We start from the raw sequence: 18542 nt of genomic DNA on the forward strand, positions 1-18542 counted from the left end.
AAATTTAAATTTCACCAGTTGTAGTCTTCGGGTGCTGAGTCGAATGGTCTTGGTCCGAGAAAGCTGAGACCCTCCCTTCCTACTTGAATCCCAATCGAACTCGCGTACTTCCACCGAAACTGGGTGACTGCGCCCTACTAGATGGGGATTTGTATGCAAAATGTCACTAAAAGCGCCATTTCGTTCTTATAAAAGCACGGATGACCGCGATTGGCCCATATGTTGTAGTCTTTTGGACGCTGGGTCGACTGGTCTTGGTCCGAAAAGGCTGCGATGCAGCGTTCCTCCTCTATTCCCAATCGAACATGGTTGAAGAAACGGTCACGTGCTCCTGGGTGCCCAAATCACCTGGTCACCACGCCAGCAGGCGACAACTTTCACACCAAGGTTCAACTCGAGTTCAACTCGAGTGACAGGACTGCACCCAAAAAAGGTCAAACAGGCTAGTAAGTAAGTTGTACCCTGCAGGCACGGTGATCAGGTGACTGGTGTAAGGAGGAGCGCTGCATCGCAGCCTTTTCGGACCAAAACCAGTCGACTCAGCGTCCAAAAGACTACAACATATGGGCCAATCGCGGTCATCCGTGCTTTTATAAGAACGAAATGGCGCTTTTAGTGACATTTTGCATACAAATCCCCATCTAGTAGGGCGCAGTCACCCAGTTTCGGTGGAAGTGCGCGAGTTCGATTGGGATTCATCAGTGGCAAGCTACTAACATAAGCTCGCGCATCTCTTCCGGTGTGACCCAGCTACGTCGAAGCAGCACCGACCCGTCGTCGATGGTTTTCACCAGCACACGGCAGCAGCAGAAAGGCTAAACCCATGCAAAAAGCCCCACATACATGTACATGTACCTACCTGCATATACTGCAGTGTGCCGGTAGTACACTGTACCAGGGAGTAGTAAAATACCGGCATTTCACTACTCCCTGGCGCAGAACTGGGTGTGATGCATGCCTGTGCCTGTGTGTGTGTGATGGGCATCTCCTTCCTGAGAGCGCTGCATGTGTGTACGTGTGCGACTGCGGCATATGGCATGCACATGATGAGCTGACCCACGTGTTCCGCGAGTGTTTCAAATGCATTCAGAATCAGATTCTGCTGATCCTCTTTCTCCATGTGTCGACTTGGGGAGTTTGGGCGTTCAAAATAGGCCCATACAGTTTTGGCGAGTTGGTTTGCTTGCCTCTCGAGACTCTTGCCAGCTCCGCTCGAAGCTGGGAAACGGTAACGATGGCCACTGGAGCTGGAAGCTTAGCTGAAGCCGATTTTATTCATAAGGTCAGTCTGTCCTCTTTGTTTTGGGTGTGCATCCGGAAAATACCTTGCCTTTGAAATATTGAACACTAAAACAGGAGTTTGAATTCTAGTGGAGCCCAGTGCAGTCCACTGCCGCTGTGTTTCCACAGCGAGGGCTGCTGCTCCATTTTCTACAGCATTACGTCCTGGATGTCTCTTCGGTATCAGCTACTCTTCACGTTGCTCTATCATCTATGTTTCCGAGGCTTGTGTTGTGATTGTGGACTTCGTGTTCGAGCCCTGAGTTTTTTTTTTGTGTGTGCAAGATTTGGTCCCAAAATCCACGCAGTCAACGTGCAGTTGATGTGAACAGCTGCTATTCACTGTACGGGCTCTGCTCACAAACACGACGTACTTGTACGCCGACAGAATGTAATTCTCTGCCCTGTGTCATGAGACTCGTTACACCAAATGACTGCTACGTGTAGTAGCAGCTTGTTGAGTGCTGTTTGAATTGTTTACTGGGTGGGGGCCAAGGAAGGGAGAATTGTTAGTCAACATTTAATTAAGAAATGTAGTCATGCCAATGGTACAAACTATACAAGCTCCTAAGAGTGTGCAACTCTGGATATCTTTTCTATGGGGTTCGCCGATGGCGAAAACTCACATCACGTGGTGTTGTGTCCCCATGGTACATTCCCAGCCCGTTTTTAGTGACAAGTGGATTTGTAAAAGAAATACCACTATGGCTCCCTGACAGAAACCTACTCAGCTGATGCGAGCCATCAGCATGATCATGCGTGTGTGTGTGTGTGTGTGTGTGTGTGTGTGTGTGTGCGCACGTGTGTGTGTACCAAAAATCAAATCAATGCGACCACTGACATTACAGCTGGGTCATGTTATAGAGCCGTACATTGAAATTGAAAGGTGGGCACAAATGGTCAAAATCTGACGTTTTCTCATGTGCGTGTCGGTGTGTGCGTGCGTGTGCCGGTGTGTGTGTGCACGTGCGTGTGTGTGTATGTATGTGTGTGCATGTGTCTTACGGTATGTGTCCCCGGTTACAGACCCATCCTATTTCAGATGACTATGACATTGACTGGTCCAAACGGCTAGGAACGGGCATCAGTGGACCTGTAAGGTAAGACTGTGGACTGCTCAGTGGAAGAATACAGGTGTGTAGGGGGGGGGGGGGGGGGGGCGGGGACCTGTCGGGTAAGATGGACTGCTCAGTGGAAGAATACAAGTGTGTAGAGGGGGGGGGGGGGGCTGTCGGGTAAGATGGACTGCTCAGTGGAAGAGAAGAGGTGTGTGTGTGTGGGGGGGGGGGGGGGCTGTCAGGTAGGGCGGGCTGCTGGGTGGAAGGGGGGAGGTGAGTGTGTGTGTGTGGTGTGTGTGTGTTGGTGGGGGGGGGGGGGGGGACCTGTCAGGTAAGACGGGCTACTGGGTGGAAGCGAGGAGGGGGAAGGGGAGGGCTTGGTGATCGGGGTTTGGGACAGCATTGCTTGTATCACATGCAGTTTGCGCAGTTTTTCTCGCTTGCTTTGGGGTAGCTTTGAGATATTCAGTGTTTGACCACTGTGTGGTAGTGGGTCTGATCTACTCATCTGCCACTGCTGTAGTAGCTACATCTGTGCCTTGATCCTTGAGGGCGGTGGCGTTCCTGCGGATGAGGAGGAACAGTCTGATATGGGCAGTGATTTGCTTTGGTAGCATTCTATCAGGATTGGAAAGTTTGTATGTTCTGGTCATGGCTCTATGACAGAACGCCACTACCATTGCCCATTGTGCTCTCAGCCGACCCAATCAACTTGTACACTCAGCACCATAGCGAGGACAATTGGTATTATCAGGTCCCGCCGCCGCGCTGACGGGTCTTCTGCTTGTCTGACCTCATCACTACTTAGCTATGTATATGGGACCAGTGCAATCAATTTGTCGATCTTCCCGTTGCACGTATGGTGTGTGTGTGTGTGTGTGTGCGTGTGTGCGTGTGTGCGTGTGTGCATGTGTATGTGCATGTGTGCGTGTGTGTGTGTGTGTGTGTGTGTGTGTGTGTGTGTGTGTGACACTGTGTGTGCGCGCACGTGCATGTGTGCTTGTATTTGTGTGTGCTGTGAATGTGTGTGTGTGCTGTGTGTGTGCGTGCACGTGTGTGCATGTGTATGTGTGTGTATGTGTCTATCCACTGTTCAGGCCTTGCACTCATAGAGCTAGCCGCGATGCGTGTGCCCTCAAGTGTTTAACGGACTCTACGCGTGCCAGGCAAGAGGTACTGTTATACTCACACTTGTCACCATACCTGTGTTGATACGCCCTACAGTCCATTTCAAAACTATAGACGCGTACCTAGGCAAAAACCGTTATGCCAGCATCTATACCACATAAAATGATCACTTTGTGCATAATGTTTTCCAAATTGAGCGTCTGTTATCCAATCCTTTAGAAACTATATGAGAGTAATTGTGGAGCGATCCTGAGCAATATTCCGAAAACTATTCTCAAAAAGTTCCAGCCAAATTTGAAATATTTCAAAAACCCTACGCGTCTATAGTTTTGAAATGCACTGTAGTGTATTGTACAGGCCTGCTCAATGAAATCCAGCCACGTCACTCAAGTACGCGCCTTGCATCATTTCGCGGCCCGGTGTTTGCAGGTCTAGGGCTGTGCAACGCTCGGCGCGTACTGGAGTGACGCGACTGGATTTCATTGAGCAACACTGTATTAAGGCCTGTCTCGTGTGGAAGCCTGTTTTGAATATGCGCCTGGTTTTCAAGATGCTTTGGTAGCATATATGCCTGCTTTTAGTATTGGCATACATAGAAATATCTGGTTCGAATTGAAGCCTGACTTGAATAGAAGCTTAGCACTGATATCGGCTTCTGCAGGAAACGCCCGGCTCTAATGCGCGACATTACGATAGCCATTGCTGGTCATCGTTTGATAATGCAATCTCTGCTTTAGGACAGTGCTGCTCAATGAAATCCGATCAAGTGAGTCAGCTTTGCGCCCTGTACGATGGTTCAGAGCATAAGCATGTAGCGGAGATGCTGCCAGCATTGTTAACAATGCAATCTGTGTCTTGTTAGTTTTAGCGGTGGTTTGGGCGAACATCCTGGCCCACCGACTTGGTTACACTGTACGCAATTGTGTGTCTCTTTTTCTTACCCAAATGCTCGTGTGTTTTTCCTCTGCCTGTGTTCGTCTTGTTTTCTCTCCCTCTCTCACTCACACTCACGACGCACACACACTCTCTCTCTCTCTCTCTCTCTCTCTCTCTCTCTCTGTCTCTCTCTCTCTCTCTCTCTCTCTCTTTCGCTCTCTTTCTCTCCTTCTCTTCTTTCTCGTCATCCCCTGTGGCATACATGTGTGTATAGGTCAGGCTGCATCTGCTGTGTAGCTCACACAAGCACATCGTGGCGGCACGTGATGTATTTATCAATCGCATCCAGCTGCCAGGGGATGCGCATCCTAGGTGAGCCTCTTGTCTGTACCCACACCAAGCCTGTAACCGTGTATCATTCCTGCCTGTGATATGTCTCAGTAAGCTACCAGCAAGATAGGGAAGGGTGTGTGTGTTTGGGGGGGGGGGGGGGATGTTGGGACGGGACACTGTGATAAATCCAAAGGTGTCACCCGGTACTCCCTGGTGAATCCTCTTTTAGTTTTAGTGCCTGCACCATTGTGTTGCCATAGCTTGCCCGAAGACTAGTACTGTAGCAGGACAAATTCACTCTTTTGACATAATTATACGACACGCCAGAATACCAGCTGTTTAGTTTCGGAGTATTTCCGCCGTTCCGTCCGAGTGTATGATCTATGTCAGTGACAGACTATATGTCGTGGTAGATTTCCCTTGTGACCAGAGGAGACCACACGGCGCCTGCAGACACCAGCACGAACCTTTCACCAGCCACACTTCACGACAGCTAGAAGTTGCTCCTGACAAGCCTTGTTTCGAAGAAAAAACCTACCACTACTATTCATTGACGGACCTAGTGAAGATGGCATCGTTTAATTAAGACTGTGTGTCACCTGTATGCTCTCTGACTATTGTTGTTTGCGCTAGAAATCGCCTTCTGGTCGTTATGGACCTAATGAGCGGCGGTGAACTGTTTGATCGCATCAAGGCCAAGCGCTCCTTCACGGAGAGAGAAGCCAGCGAAGTGATGAATCAGGTAAGTGCTTCTTCAGCAGTCCTGCACTGGCCATGACGACTGCAGTGACCACTGTTGTGATCTCGAACTCGAGAGAGAGAGAGAGAGAGAGAGAGAGAGAGAGAGAGAGAGAGAGAGAGAGAGAGAGAGAGAGAGAGAGAGAGAGAGAGAGAGAGAGAGAGAGAGAGAGAGAGAGAGAGAGAGAGAGAGAGAGAGAGAGAGAGAGAGAGAGAGCTGGATGGAGAGCTGTTGGACAGCTGGATTGTGTATCAATAAGTGCACTGGGTGAGGCTAGGCAGTGTGTCAGACATCTATATGTAGGTCAGACTAGCACCAAATCGAGGACTACAAACTCGAACTCAGCGTATGGGGACACATTTGAACTCCGCGTACGCCGTACGGGAACTAATTCCCCTCAGTGAGGTAGAGACGACATGCACTGGCCCAGCCCTCGTAGACGTTTCTCAAATGACGTCATCATGTATGCTATGTATGGAGTGGCGAATGATTGCTTGTGGTGGCACTCTGCATAGAAGACATCAAATGTTGATTCGCATGCTCTCATGGTATCAATAGATTTCTGTGAGTTTGCATGGCCACTGCATGAATTTGAACCCAGCATCTAGTCAAGACACAGTCAAATCTGTCAAGGCGACCACTCGGATAAGGTGACAACCTGTCCCAGAAAACCACCCGAACCAGGACCAAGGGTGCTTTTTTCAGTATAAAAAAGACCCTGGATACGGAGACCGCCTGGTAACAGAGATCACCCTTTGAAGCTCCCTTGAGCGGTCGTCTTAGACAGGTTTGACTGTATTCAAGTTTGTGTTGTGCATGCAGAGCAGTGCCGTTGCTTTCCGGGTTGATGATCGGTGGAGTATCCTGGCTTCTACCCTCGCTTACTGTGCATGCATGACAATTAATAATGTGCTCACCGGAGGATGCCCCCCCCCCCCCCCCCTCCACCACCACCACCAGTGTGCTGACAGTGCTCAATGCCGCGGAGGTAGAGCGTAGTGCACAGGCCAATAGCATCCTCGTGTTACTGTAAAAGCCATTATTCTAACGAGGCGCATATATAACAATTTCCCAAAAGTGACTAGTTTACGTGCACCAAAGGTAACGATTCTCACTCATTCTCAACGCTCAATAGGACAGTATATGTATCGATTTCTGTATAACGATTTCTAATTTGACGACAGATTTCTCCTCGTTAACTCGTTAGAGTTAGCACTTCGTTATATATCTGGCTTTTACAGTACCTGATGGTTGCGTAACTGCATGAAACTCAGAGAACATGTAGCGACGAACTAGCCTTGCCCTTGTTGTTCTGTGTATTGATGTGTGCTCCGTGTGTCTGTGGACTGCATGTTGTTTGTGTGCTCTTCAGGTTGTATCGGCCGTGCGTCACCTGCACAGTCAGAACATCGCCCATCGTGACCTCAAGCCAGAGAACCTACTGCTGCGAGACAAGTCAGACGTACGTACGGTGTTGTGCTGTGTTGTGTTGTGTACTGTTGTGTACTGTAGAGTACGGTACTGGACAGAGAAACCCAGCCTCATGAATACAATAGCGTTGCCGGGCGCTACGCAGCCCTAGCACTGCACACTAACACACACACACACACACACACACACTACTACTACTACTGTAGCTTGGTTGCCACAAGGGCCACACCACTCCGAAAGGAGCCAGAGTCATTGTCAGGAGCAGAAACGGAGATGACGACTCAGGTCACTCTGTCGACGGAACTGACGGCTGCAGCGAGAACAGCGAACACCATACGGCGCTCTATCAGACTTGGTTGCTCGATGGCCACGGTCGCACTTGTGACGTCTGAAACCAGGCACTGACTTGAACTGCCGATTGCATGTCACACACAAGAGAGAAGCTGGGACGTTGAGCGGAATAGGTGATGCCGGCGCGGACGCTTCCGATGGTTCCAGGGGCAAACACACACACACACGCGCACACACACACACTGGTCTGTGCACTCGCTGGTATTGTTCCGCCATCCAACTGGCGCTACTTTATCCGTAGGGTTCAACCTCTCTGGCCAGAACTCTACATGCCTGTGGTCTGAATGTGAGGAATACAATGTTCAGTGCAACTGTAGCATACTCTCATTCCTAGGGCTATAACGTAACAAGCAAAGACATTCACATCGGCGGACCCCTGTACGCTATAGCCAATGTCAAACGACTAGAAAACACCACGCCTGTCCCACCGACCAGGCGAGTACTAAATTTATGTTAGATAATGACTGCATCAGGTAATGGCGAGGCATGTCAACACGCAAACAGGTAATTATATCAGCATGTGCATTGTATTTGATACTGTCAGCCACGGCCAGACATTCATAGCTCCTTGCTATCTGTGTTCCATAGGCTAGCCACTGAAAACGTTTTCGTTCTTTCCAATCTTCTGTCAATGTACCCCACTATATGTCTTGGGTTTCTTCAGACATTCATAGCTCCTTGTTATCTGTGTTCCATAGGCTAGCCATTGAAAACGTCTTCGTTCTTTCCAATCTTCTGTCAATATACCCCACTATATGGCTTGGGTGTCTTGGGTCGTAGCTATTGCTGCTGCTGCTGCTGCTGTTGCTGCTGTTGCTGCTGCTGCTGCTGTTGCTGCTGCTGCTACTGCTGCTGCTGCTACTACTGCTGTTGCTGCTGTTGCTGCTGCTGCTGCTGCTGCTGCTGTTACTGCTGCTGTTGCTGCTGTTGCTGCTGCTGTTGCTGCTGTTGCTGCTGCTGCTGTTGCTGCTGCTGCTGTTGCTGCTGCTGCTACTGCTACTGCTGTTGTTGCTGCTGCTGCTGTTGCTGTTCTGTATTAGTGTGTCTTTCATTCTATTTCTTGTGTTGTTGTTTCTGGTAATGCTTCTGTGAATTCAGAACATTCACATCGAACTGACTGACTTTGGGTTTGCCAAGATTGACAACGGTACCCTGCAGACCCCACAGTTCACGCCCTACTATGTAGCGCCTCAGGTAGGCACAGGCATGCTGCTGCTGTTGCTGCTGCTGCGTGTGTGTGTGTGTGTGTTTGTGTTTGTGTGTGTGTGTGTGTGTGTGTGCATGTGTGTGTGTGCATGTGTGCGTGCACGTGTGTGTGTGTGTGTGTGTGTGTGTGTGTGTGTGTGTGTGTGTGTGTGTGTGTGTGTGAAAAATAGGGATTCACTGGCCAGAAATAGTCACTTCAAACAGCTGTGTGGTGGATACCAGGCTAAAAATAGTGGCGGTCAATTCATCAGCCTTGCAAGCTGTTGAATGGTGTAATCCCAGCACAAGTTGCTATGTATAACATAGCTGTTCGCTATCATCGCTTCTGCGATGGGCATGTCTGAGGTCTGAGGTGTGTGTGTGTGTGTGTGTGTGTGTGTGTGTGTGTGTGTGTGTGTGTGTACGACCAGAATGTACAGATGTAGTCCAGTTGGCGCAATGGCGCCATTCTTCGCAATTTTGGAAACTCAGTCAGGATCAGCTCAGTGTTTGCGTGATTCGTTGGTAGAATAGCGGCGGTGGTGTGCGACCCAATGAAGTCACACCAGGCTTACCCGCCCTGTGCTCTCCTCGCTCTCCAATCTCTCACTGCAGAACTTGCAATCTGCATGTACATAATCACGTTACACCCTTCGAGATCCGTTGACAGTTCTCTCGCCTGTTGTCCAACCGTTTGTAAACGAGTCAGTTGCTACGGCTCAGGTTAAGATCGCCAACCTTCCGATCATGTTAGCATGGTGTGACATGGCCTCTAGGCTATCGAGGTCACCTTGCAGTTGGGGTAGGGTCCCGGTAATAGTTAGGAATGGAAGACCTAGGAGAATGGTTGCTCCCCACACTGGAGCTCCCGCTTTTCCGCCAACTTGACTTGGCACTTGACTGATTCACGATTGCCACCCTCCTGCTTACTTGAAACAATTCAAGGCACTTTAGAAGTGCTTAAAAGTGCACTTCCGGGCCAAAGGGCATTTCTGGGCTCACTTTTGTAATGTATTCACCCCGTCCCTTTGTTTCTCTCGTGTACATGTATTCCACGTCAGGTTCTAGAAGCTCAGCGGCGTCACCAGTCCCGGAAGCGCGGTGGTGAACCCAGTCCGTATACGTATGACAAGGTAGAGTGCCCTCTATTCCTAACACTTTGCCCAGTACAGGTAGTAGAGTTCTGGCCAGAGGAATCCAACCTCGTGAACACTGTAGTGCCATGCTCAAGTGCACAGAACAGTGTGCGTCGTGCTGGGGCTGTGTAGCACCCGGTGCTGGTATAGTCGTGAGGTGTGTGTGTAGTGCTGGGGCTGTGTAGCGCCCGGTGCTGTTATAGTCGTGAGGTGTGTGTGTAGTGCTGGGGCTGTGTAGCGCCCGGTGCTGTTATAGTCGTGAGGTTGGATTTCAATGGCCAGTACACTGTACTGTACCATAGCCAATGAGGTCAAGACGAGGCGTGGTTATTACTACTGGAGTTTGAAAAAAATTCAATTTTTACTTTTACTCCCGCTATGCTGTGGTCATCATTATGACTGTATGAGTGAAACTGACTTGTGCAGATTTCACCTGGAAATTATCCTAACCTTCAGTAGCCATCGCTTGACCTCCGCTGTCTTTGGCTTCCTGGAGACGTGTGCACTGGAATGCTAAGAACTTTAACTCAATTCCAATTATCACGATTCGAGTGCCCTTTTATGTGCTGTCGTGGGCATGGAAATCCGGTGGAATCACTCGGGGCCAGCACCCTCAGTACGCACAGAATGTTGCATGTAGTGCACGTATTGATTGCATGCGTACTGACGGCTGCATGGTCAGCGCCCTGGGCCGCTTGACCTCCGACCGGATTTCCATATCCAGGACAGTACAATACTGGAGCTGGCTCAGTGCTAGTGAAATGGGAAACCTCTAGCCATTTCCTTCCCACTCCGTGTGGAGTGTTTCTAAGCGTTCAGCATTGCTTCGTGGTGTGATGATCAAGAGGCCAGCTGGATGCCACAACCACTGCACACATACCAGAGAGAAAGAGAAGCTGTGTCACACCCCACGGTTTCACTTGAATTCACGATCGTATGGCACATGCTTACTGGTGTGTCTGTGTGTGTGCACATACATACATGTGTTTGTGCTTTGTGTGTGTGTGTGCATGCGCGAGTGTGTGTTTGTGGATGGGTGTGTGTGTGCGTGTACGTGTGTGTGTGTGTGTGTGTGTGTGTTGTGTGTGCGCGTTGTGTGTGTGTGTGTATGGGTGTGTGTGTCCGTGCGTGTGTGCACGTGTGTCGTGCATGCGCTTGTACTCCCTGTGTACTGCACACATGTACACAGAGCTGTGACATCTGGAGTCTGGGCGTGATCATGTACATCATGCTGTGTGGCTATCCACCGTTCTACTCCGAGTCGCCAACCAAGTCCATCACATCGCGTATGAAGCATCGCATCACCGCAGGCCAGTACGAGTTCCCGACGCGCGAGTGGGAGCACGTTTCGGATTCTGCCAAGGAGTTGATTCGCATGTGAGTTCAAGATAAATACCTGCACAACTATAAACAGTCTTGTCTCCTCACTCTAGTATGAGTAAGCTCTGGTAGCTTAGAGCAATCTTCAGTCAGTGAAGTGCTTCATGGGACGTATGCTACCCTTCTCAGTGAGAAGGCAGAAATTGCCTTTGACCTTATGTGTGCGTGTGTGTGTGCGGGGGGGGGGGGATGCACGTATGTGTAGTGATGAGAGGGAGGGGGGGGGGGGGGGGGGGGTAATGTGTACGCATCACGAAGTCGTAGCCTGGGGGGGGGGGGGGGGGGGGAGACACACGTCACTGGAACGTGAAACGATGCGGGTTTTGCTCTTGGGCTGCTCGTTCCAACCACCCTTGAGGCAGGGATGGTTTATGCACGCTGGCTTATGACCTACTCTGGTCTTGATGTCGGCAGATTATGGCCGTGATCACCAGTTCAGTTAGTCACGGATATGAAGGGAGGGAGGGAGAGGGAAGGAGAGAGAGAGAGAGAGACGCTTCATGTTCCTAGATGGCGCCCAGCGAGTGTCCTAGCCATTGTCGCTTTCTTCTGCATCACTGTCGCTGTCACTGTGTTCCTCACCTAACTCACCACCGTCCTCCTCCACCACATCGTCTGACGTCATCAGTGTCACTATCCCAGTCATCACCGCTGCCCTTGTCGCCCTGCTCCTCACGCTCACGCTCACCCGTTTTGTCTCTGTCAACAGTTTGGCCTCCTTCATTCGTGAAGATCGCATCATCTTCCGTGCCATCTACCGCACTTGCGATGCTCCATTCCAAAAGGCAGCCTTTACTGATTCAGGCTTGACATCATTCGAGGCATCATTGACCCACTGCAAAGGAACATCAATCGTCGCTGCATGCTGGCGGACAGTGGTGGTGAACAGGTGCTAACCGGTCTCCATCCACGTCGACCAGTGAGCCGTGATGCCTTGCTTGAACAGTTTCTTCAGGCACTCATCAAGCGACTGAGAAACACTATTGAGGCCTCCGGGGATGATGGCAATCTCGGCTTTGCTTGTGTTGAGCCGATGTTTCACCTGCCGGTCCTTGTGGGCGGCAAAGTAATCCATAACGAGCAGGCTTGGAGGTTTCAGCAAGGCACCTGGACGACATTGCCACACAGGCTTGGAGGTTTCAGCAAGGCACCTGGGCGACATTGCCACACAGGCTTGGAGGTTTTAGCAAGGCACCTGGGCGACATTGCCACACAGGCTTGGAGGTTTCAGCAAGGCACCTGGGCGACATTGCCACACAGGCTTGGAGGTTTCAGCAAGGCACCTGGGCGACATTGCCACACTGGCTTGGAGGTTTCAGCAAGGCACCTGGGCGACATTGCCACACTGGCTTGGAGGTTTCAGCAAGGCACCTGGGTGACATTGCCACACTGGCTTGGAGGTTTCAGCAAGGCACCTGGGCGACATTGCCACACTGGCTTGGAGGTTTCAGCAAGGCACCTGGGCGACATTGCCACACAGGCTTGGAGGTTTCAGCAAGGCACCTGGGCGACATTGCCACACTCATACACTGACTTGACCCAGTCATGCACCCAGTCATGCATGCCATCTTGATCCATCCATCCCCTGGAGTGGACTTCCAACGAAACACCACTATGTCCAACACATTTAGGAGTGCTTTTCCTCTTCAGAATTACAACAGGAGGCAACTTGTCGCCATCAGCAGTGCAAGCCATGCCAGCAGTAAAGTGCGACTTTTCGGGTTCTGTAGTTCACGCCAACACCGATCTCCCGCCTCTTTGATTGACAGTTCACTTTGTGTGCATGTCGAAGTTGACGGGAAAATCACCCATATTCCCAATTTGTGCCGTAGCAATGTCGTTCGGTTTGTGAGAGTGGCAGTGAAGGATGAAGTGTTGGAACTTGTAACCTATTCCGCCAAGTCATCAGGGAGTCTTTGCGTCAGCGTTGTCCTCTCGCACATTGCCAGGCGATGCGCGTCATAAATCGAAAACGCCGGTGCACTCTGATTTTGGTGGTGGGCGGGTACAGCGTGCCTGGCATCTTGTCCTAACTAGCACTTTCACCTTCCTCCATCGTGGACACAGTGATGCCTGCAGGCCTCCCCGATCGCCGACCCACAGAACAAGTTCCTGCTCCAGAGCAGGGAGCAACTCTTCATCGCCGCTGTTACTTTTTTTATTTTCGACTTCAGGACCTTATCCCACTTTCCGCTGGACTTTGCCTTCCGCCATCAGCTTTTCAGAAACACCAAACTGAGCACAGCAGCTGCACAATTGCTTGATTCCTCAGCTACGGAGACGGCTTCTCTTTCGTTAAAGGGAGTGTAAGAGATTCAACGAGGAGGCATCTTGAAAAAAAGAAAACTATCACACTGGCGCCGGAAGGTGTTGTTGTGTTGTCAAGAAGAACCCTTTATTTCTCATCAACATCCGTGTATAAAGAAGCACATAAAAGGTGTATGCGTGCGTGCATAGTGAGGGCACGTGCGTACGGGATACGTGCAGAGTGCAGACTACTGTACTACTACAACATCTCCCCCCTCACGGGCCGGGTTAGGCACAGAAGGGATAAGGAAGACAGAATGCTGTGTGAAAAGAAAACACGAGCAGGTTGCATGCAGCACAGCCAGAGGAAGGGTAGGTGGGAAGGCGAAAAAAATTTGTACGGCCATGAAAAGGCGGGAGTTCCCAGTGCCCCCCCCCCCCCCCCCCCGATTTTTTTAGGGAAATTGGACCCGAATAACCCATATTTCATTGCTTCAAAAATCACAGGAGAATATTATAGGCCTTTGGTCGCACCTGCCGCACCGGTTCTGACGCCCCTGTATAAAGAGGAAATGAAACCGACTCGAGAGAGCAAAGTGCGACAAACGAGGACGAGCCGAATGCAAGAACTCAAGAGTCGACGTTCGAAACACGAAATACAAAGTCTAGAGGAGTGCTGGCGCATGCAGCTGAGTGTTAAGTGTCAATGCCAGTGTGCGTTCACATGGTGTACTCACACATTCTCTACAGGCCATATTTGGAAGCTTCCGATGGTTCCCGGTTAGAAGTCAGATCCCAGTTGTAAGGCGACCACCACTCTTCTCGTTCGATTTTCAGATGTGAAAGGTCGACTTGTAATGTAAAACCGGAATATTTCTGTGGAGATTTATTTTCGGTAACTTCGGAACAGGTAATTTTTTACCTAAAATAAAATGCAACCTAAAATTCAACATTGCCATGCCACGCAGTGTGCAAAATGCATTTTTTGGATCTGTAAAACTGGTTTGCCGAAATTTTCGCGCTACCGAACCGTTGATTTTGGGAAATACCGAAAATTCCCGGTTTTGGAGTAACCGGAAAATGGCGGTAGTCATTGTATGTATCTGTGCATTTTCTGCTTCCATCTCATCTACTGCACCCCCCCCCCCCCCCCTTTCTCTCTCTCGCAGGTGTTTGTATGTGGATGTTGAGCGGCGGATCGATATTGAGGAGATGTCCAGGCATCCGTGGTTGCGAGATTCTGGGAGCGTACCACATGTGGAACTCTGCTCGCCCTCAGTTATGCTGGAAGATGAGGTGAGAAAGTCGGTAACACCGTCTTATCACCTCAAGAGATGATAACAAATTAAAAATTCTAAAATATGTGAACGTTTGTGGCTTCCGTGAGTCTCAATCTGACTGAGTTTTCCACATCCGTATCTCGTTATATCTCTAGAACAAAGCCATTGTTTTATATTGTCTAAACACATAATAGGAAATTTAGTACTAGTTGGCACACTCTCTGTGGCAAACAAAAGCAAGTACTTCGAAAGAAGTAGTGGATATGATGAATTATTATCATGGTGTCTGTACATGTGTGTATTTGTGTGTCTGTGTCTGTGCCTGTGGCTGTGTGTGTGTGTGTATGTATGTGTGTGTGTGTGTGTGTCGGTGTATCTGTGTATCTGTGTGTGTGTGTGTGTGTTTGCGCGCGCATGTGTATCTGTGTGTGTGTCTGTGTCCTTGCGTGAATTTGTATCCATGCGCTTGTTTCCGTGTCCTCCTCCTAACCACCACCACCGCTGCGTGTCCCTTTCGCCACATCTCACGCTCCTCACCACAATAACCACCACCACTATGCGGGAGGATAGGAGGGCTTGTACAGCGCGCGTGCCGCACACAGTGCTCAGCTCACGGAGATGAGGATCGACGCTAACAAGACGACGCTGAAACCCATCGGCGAAGCCAAGAACCGGCTCATCATGAAAAGGTAAAGCTTCAGTACATGTACTACCTGTTTTCGATTTCGACAGCATGTTACAAGGCGAGGACGCACAGTGTTCCTGACTACAACCATAACCCGGTTGCCAGAGTCCCGGTCTTGCGACCATTACATTTTGAACCGTGTGGGGAAAAATGTACTTCCCGTGTACGTGCGTGTGTGTTTTCTACCTGTCCTTCCTATAGCCCTGCCTTTGGCTGAATGCTATTATGTCAGGGGGGGGGGGGGGGGGATTTGTAGTATCTCTAAATCGGCTAAACATTCTGTGTGTCGGTGTGTGTGTGTCTGGATGTGTATAATGTCTGTACATGCTGTGTGCATCCATGCATCGTGTATGCAGGGACAGAACGGCTCGTGACGAGAGCCCGCATCAGGTGAACTTAAGAGCTCTGCGCGATCTTCTGGCGTACCTGACGATGCCTCCACCGCAGTCATCACCAAGTGAGTACACACTTGTAGTTCTGAATCTGAAAGTCCAGCGCCTACATCATCGCTGAGGCAACACCTTTCGTGATACGGTTCCTATGCTTCACCCTACCTGGCTGCAGCCAGACGAAACTCTCTTCCACCTGAATGTCGCCAGACAGTTTCTTTGCAGCATTTATTAGCATCTTACCTGATCACGTAGAGTACCCCCCCCCCCCCCCCCCTAAACACGACATTACAACCATGGCCATTCAATGTCTACGGACCCTGAAGTTTCATTTTTGGGGAATTTCCCCAAATTTTGGTTTTTGATACATGACTCAGTGTGATTCCGTGTGGATTCCTCCTCATTGCCACCGTGTTCTGTATTTTAACCTGTCGGTGTATTTGACTTCTGTACTCTCTATCTCTCTCTCTCTCTCTCTCTCTCTCTCTCTCTCTCTCTCTCTCTCTCTCTCTCTCTCTCTCTCTCTCTCTCTCTCTCTCTCTCTCTCTCTCCTCCACGCGCGTGTCCTCAGTCGGCTCCTTCCACTTGTGTGTGGTGGGTATCATTCAAAACATGTTATCCCAGTCTGAACCACCAGGCAAGAAGTTTGATGACATGCTTGGCAAACACGGATGGAATGGTACGGAACTGCTTATTGTCTTTCTGTGTCTCTCTCTTCTGTGTGTGTGTGTGTGTGTGTGTGTGTGTGTGTGTGTGTGTGTGTGTGTGTGTGTGTGTCTGTTTGTGTGTGTGTGTGTCTGTTTGTGTGTGTGTGTGTGTGCGTGTGTGTCTGTGTGTGTTTTTGTCTCTCTGCCTCTCTCTCTCTCTCTCTCTCACACACACACACACACACACACACACACACACACACACACACACACACACACACACACACACACACACACACACGAGCGAGTGTGCACGAACATGCACACACACACACACACACACACACACAAACACACACAAACACACACACACACACACACACACACACACACACACACATGAGCGAGTGTGCACGAACATGCACACACACACACACACACACACACACACACACACACACACACACACACACACACACACACACACACACACACACAGTCATTCAAGGCAGTGCTTTGGTTAGGCTGGGACTCACGTTGGGGAAATGGTTTGACTTCCACCCCAGCAAGCGCTTAGTCGGACAGATATGGAAGGGGTCGATCACAAGTCTAGTTGCCAACCATTCTTCATGGTAATACAGTCAATCACGCGAACAATGACTTTGGGCCTAACAGCAACTCATGTCTGGTAGAAATACAGCTGAGCTGGGAACAGAAGCCGAATGGTATAATTGTGGTGTGTGTGTGTGTGTACGTACGTACGTACATATGTGTGTGTGTATGCGTGTGTGTATGCGTGTATGTGTGTGTGTGTGTGTGTGTGTGTGTGTGTGTGTGTGTGTGTGTGTGTGCTGTCTTCTTGCACAGGTAATGGGTTTGATAGTCTTCTTGATTGCGCCGCTCTGTCCCGTGACCTGATGCACCTGATTCAATCAATGACCGAAATCAGGGCATAGTTTCTCTACGAAAGTAATCTTCACTAATAATTATAATCCCACTCCCCCAGCGTGATTTAGAAAGCACATCATGAAATATCGTCAACAGACGATTCCTCCATTGAATTTTCTTTCATTCGACATTTGAAGTTATTCTTTGCAGACTTTCCGGCCGGACGCACACACGACCGCTTGGCTAATATCCGCCAGGAGGCGTTTGACGGCTTTCTCTTTTCTTTGAATATCTTCAACATTTTTTTTATTGAGCTTGCAGCCTACGTGCCTGCTTGCACGTACCTAAGAATGTGCATGCGTCCTGCACACTGGTATTGGGCTGGTGCTTCTTTATAGTTTACCGACTGCAAGTTCTCCCCGCGCTTTCCCGACCGTGCAGACATCCGTCGTCGCCGTGGGGCTGTCTGCCCTATGGTGCTGCAGAGTTGGATGTTGACGTAACCTGCACAGTTTTCTGTAAACACGCCCTGAGGTGCTATTCTGCGGTGTAGGCATGTTAGGCGTTGTTTGCAGTGTAGACATAATAGGCGTTGTTCTGGAGTGTAGTACCGGTGTATGTTGTAGACGCCGGTAGCCTCGTTTGTTTGAGCCCGTTCGTGTCTATTTTTACTAGGGGCATTTGCCCCCCTGCGCCCGTTCTTACATTATCGCATCTATCTTTCTTTACTCCTAGGTCTGTTTCCACGATGACTGTGCTGCATGCTTGCAGGTCTTTGAACAAAGTTTTTATGATGAGTTTGAACTGGTTTCTCCCAATACGTTTCTTTTCATGCGTTTTGTTAGGAGGTTCTGGCAGGCCAGAAGTTTTTTTTTCTCTTGTTGTTTTTCGATAGTCCGGTGCCGCGCCTATCACCAATGAGTGATGTTACATGCGGTGGGTAGCTTGGGTCTTTCGGTTTCCACGTGGCGTGGACAAGGTCCTAGCCGCTATCTTTTTCAGTCTCTGTTTTTACCTCTCCGCCGTCTTCTTCCTTTTTCTAAGTTGCATTTCTATGTCTTGATCGGATGTGCCCTTCAATCGTCACCTTGGCCTGATAGTAGGCGTTTTGGTTTCGTTTCTTGCAAATTTGATCATGCCTGTGATGTTTTGTCCGCTTTGGCATGTTCGTGCATGTTTGTGCACGTGGTGGTGTGTGTGTGGGGGAGGGGTGCATGCGTTTGTGTATGTTTGCTCTTGGGTATGGCTTGTTGAGTGCACTTATGCCGCATCGTGACTGGTTGTGTTTGTCGCCATTGGCATTGGGCTGGGCTGCTTGAAAGTGTATTCTTGTAGAGTCCACGTACCACCATCGTTTCCTTCGCTTCAGTGTCCACTGTGTGATTTCTCTTTGAAGCACGGACGGCGCATGCATACGCAAAGGACCTGTGCTGGTGCATGTGGTGCTTTATGCTTTTCACAATCCTGCATGAAACTACTTCGAGCTACAGCACCGTAGTCTTGCACCA

General features: G+C 49.8%; 1 protein-coding gene across 1 annotated transcript; it reads left to right on the forward strand.

Moving 5' to 3' along the window:
• Nucleotides 1-2307: 2307 nt before the first annotated feature.
• On the forward strand, nt 2308-18179 carry LOC135819418 (uncharacterized; the record flags this gene model as incomplete). The annotated part of the gene is given in 13 exon segments (XM_065332627.1): nt 2308-2381; nt 3437-3512; nt 4618-4715; nt 5310-5418; nt 6788-6877; nt 8296-8391; nt 9444-9515; nt 10708-10895; nt 14315-14441; nt 14996-15114; nt 15467-15567; nt 16071-16178; nt 17014-18179. Coding segments are annotated over 13 exon segments (1347 nt in total), but the record flags the coding sequence as incomplete, so codon positions are not given.
• Between the last annotated feature and the right edge of the window lie 363 nt (nt 18180-18542).

The sequence above is a fragment of the Sycon ciliatum genome, chromosome 6, assembly GCF_964019385.1.
Source record: "Sycon ciliatum chromosome 6, ocSycCili1.1, whole genome shotgun sequence".
Taxonomy (NCBI): Eukaryota; Metazoa; Porifera; class Calcarea; order Leucosolenida; family Sycettidae; genus Sycon; species Sycon ciliatum.